The 1622-nt window shown below is 31.3% G+C and overlaps 1 protein-coding gene across 1 annotated transcript in view; it reads left to right on the plus strand.

The window, feature by feature from the left end:
• The window catches only part of prtgb (protogenin homolog b (Gallus gallus)), a 35022-nt gene that overhangs the window by 29846 nt on the left and 3554 nt on the right, over positions 1-1622 (plus strand). Inside the window, exons 16-18 of the mRNA XM_016248858.1 lie at positions 368-491; positions 625-763; positions 932-1048. Of these exons, the coding sequence (XP_016104344.1) occupies positions 368-491; positions 625-763; positions 932-1048 (380 nt within the window). The remainder of the gene's footprint in view (positions 1-367; positions 492-624; positions 764-931; positions 1049-1622) is intronic.

The raw sequence follows: 1622 nt of genomic DNA on the forward strand, positions 1-1622 counted from the left end.
AGCGCGTACACACCTCACGCACCGGATGCCGTGCGCGCTCAAAGAGAGTTGGACATAGTGGTGTATTAGGGGTAAAAAATTATATAAATACCAAAACACAACTCTAAAGACCTCTTATGTTAGAATAAGACGTTTAAATATATTTTAAAAACGACACTTTTTGCTCGGAAGACCTATCGTTTCATATCGTCACGTGATCACGATAATATCAAAACAGTTTTGCTATCACGATACCACGGTATTAATAATATCGTTACATCCCTAATAAGTATAATTATGTAACATTTCAATTATTTACCTATTTAATTCTGCATTATTAAAAAATGTGTTTTGTATATTTTAAACAAGTTATATACAATTTCTGCAGCGTTTATAGACGGCCTGTACCACATGGATGAGAAGTCCGTGACCGGCATCATCGTTGGCGTGTGTATCGCGCTGTCCTGCATCTTCCTCTGCATCTTCATCCTCCTCACCAAGAGCACAACACAGTGAGGCTTCAGCATCATCATCATCATCACTCTGTGTTTGCAGAAACATAGACAACTAAACTAGATGGAAAATAAACGAGGCTGATGTCGTTGACTTGTAGCCACAATCTAAAACGATGTTTTCTCTCAGCAGGAAGTCAGCTTCCTCAAAGATGATTGGACAGGTTAGGAATGATGTCATGCGCAGTGCTGCGTCATCAGCCAATCAGCAGCAGGCGGAGAACGCAGCGGTCCTGCTGCCGATGACGAGGACGCACTTCATTGATGCCAAAGTAAGAGTCTGTTTATTATGACATTATTTAGCAACATGCAATGCAATGACGTGCAAAGATTAGGAATAAATTACTATTTAAATATTTTAAAAAATATATTCTTTTATTTTATTTATTATTTTTTTTTTTTACAAAATGAGGTTTAAAATACATGCTATTTGTTTTCAGGGAGGAACAAATTTAATAATAAACCACGCCGGACCAATAATGAGTGACGCTCAGAGCAAACTGAAAAAATGGAGCATGCTTAATAATAATCAGAAGTCTAATGGACATAAAAGCAAGGTGAGTAACAGAGATAAATGCTTTTAGCAATTGTTTTAATTCTGTGTATCTTTATCAAAGTCAAATTTGCATTACGAGTCAAGTCATGAAACGCTTAGCTTTTTTATTTTTTCAGTTTTCATTTGAATTTGTGCTTTTTTCAATTTTATTTTATTTTTTAATATGACTATTTAGGTTTAATTTATTTTATTTCAGTTTTAGTTCCATTTGAGGTTTTATTTATTTCCTAAATAAATAAAAAATAAAATAATATGTATATATTTATAAGTTATAAATAATATTTATAATTTAATTTATTTCACCTCTATTGTAACAAAAATGTTGTGTTGCTTAAGTATCATTAAGATACTATTATAGTTTTCACTTATAGTCCTCATTTTAAAGATTTTAGTTTAAATATTTAGTAATTTTGTTGAGAGTTTTTTTCCCCTATATATAATTTTATTCGTTTTATTTCCAGTTTTAACTTTTATTTTATTTAACATTTTAGTAATTTTGTTGTGTGTTCGTCATATTGATTCATTTTTGTTTTTTCTTTAACACGTCTATAAGTCTTTATTCATTTTTATTACCA

This window comes from Sinocyclocheilus grahami, unplaced genomic scaffold (genome assembly GCF_001515645.1).
Source record: "Sinocyclocheilus grahami isolate Dianchi unplaced genomic scaffold, SAMN03320097.WGS_v1.1 scaffold895.1, whole genome shotgun sequence".
In the NCBI taxonomy this organism is placed as follows: Eukaryota; Metazoa; Chordata; class Actinopteri; order Cypriniformes; family Cyprinidae; genus Sinocyclocheilus; species Sinocyclocheilus grahami.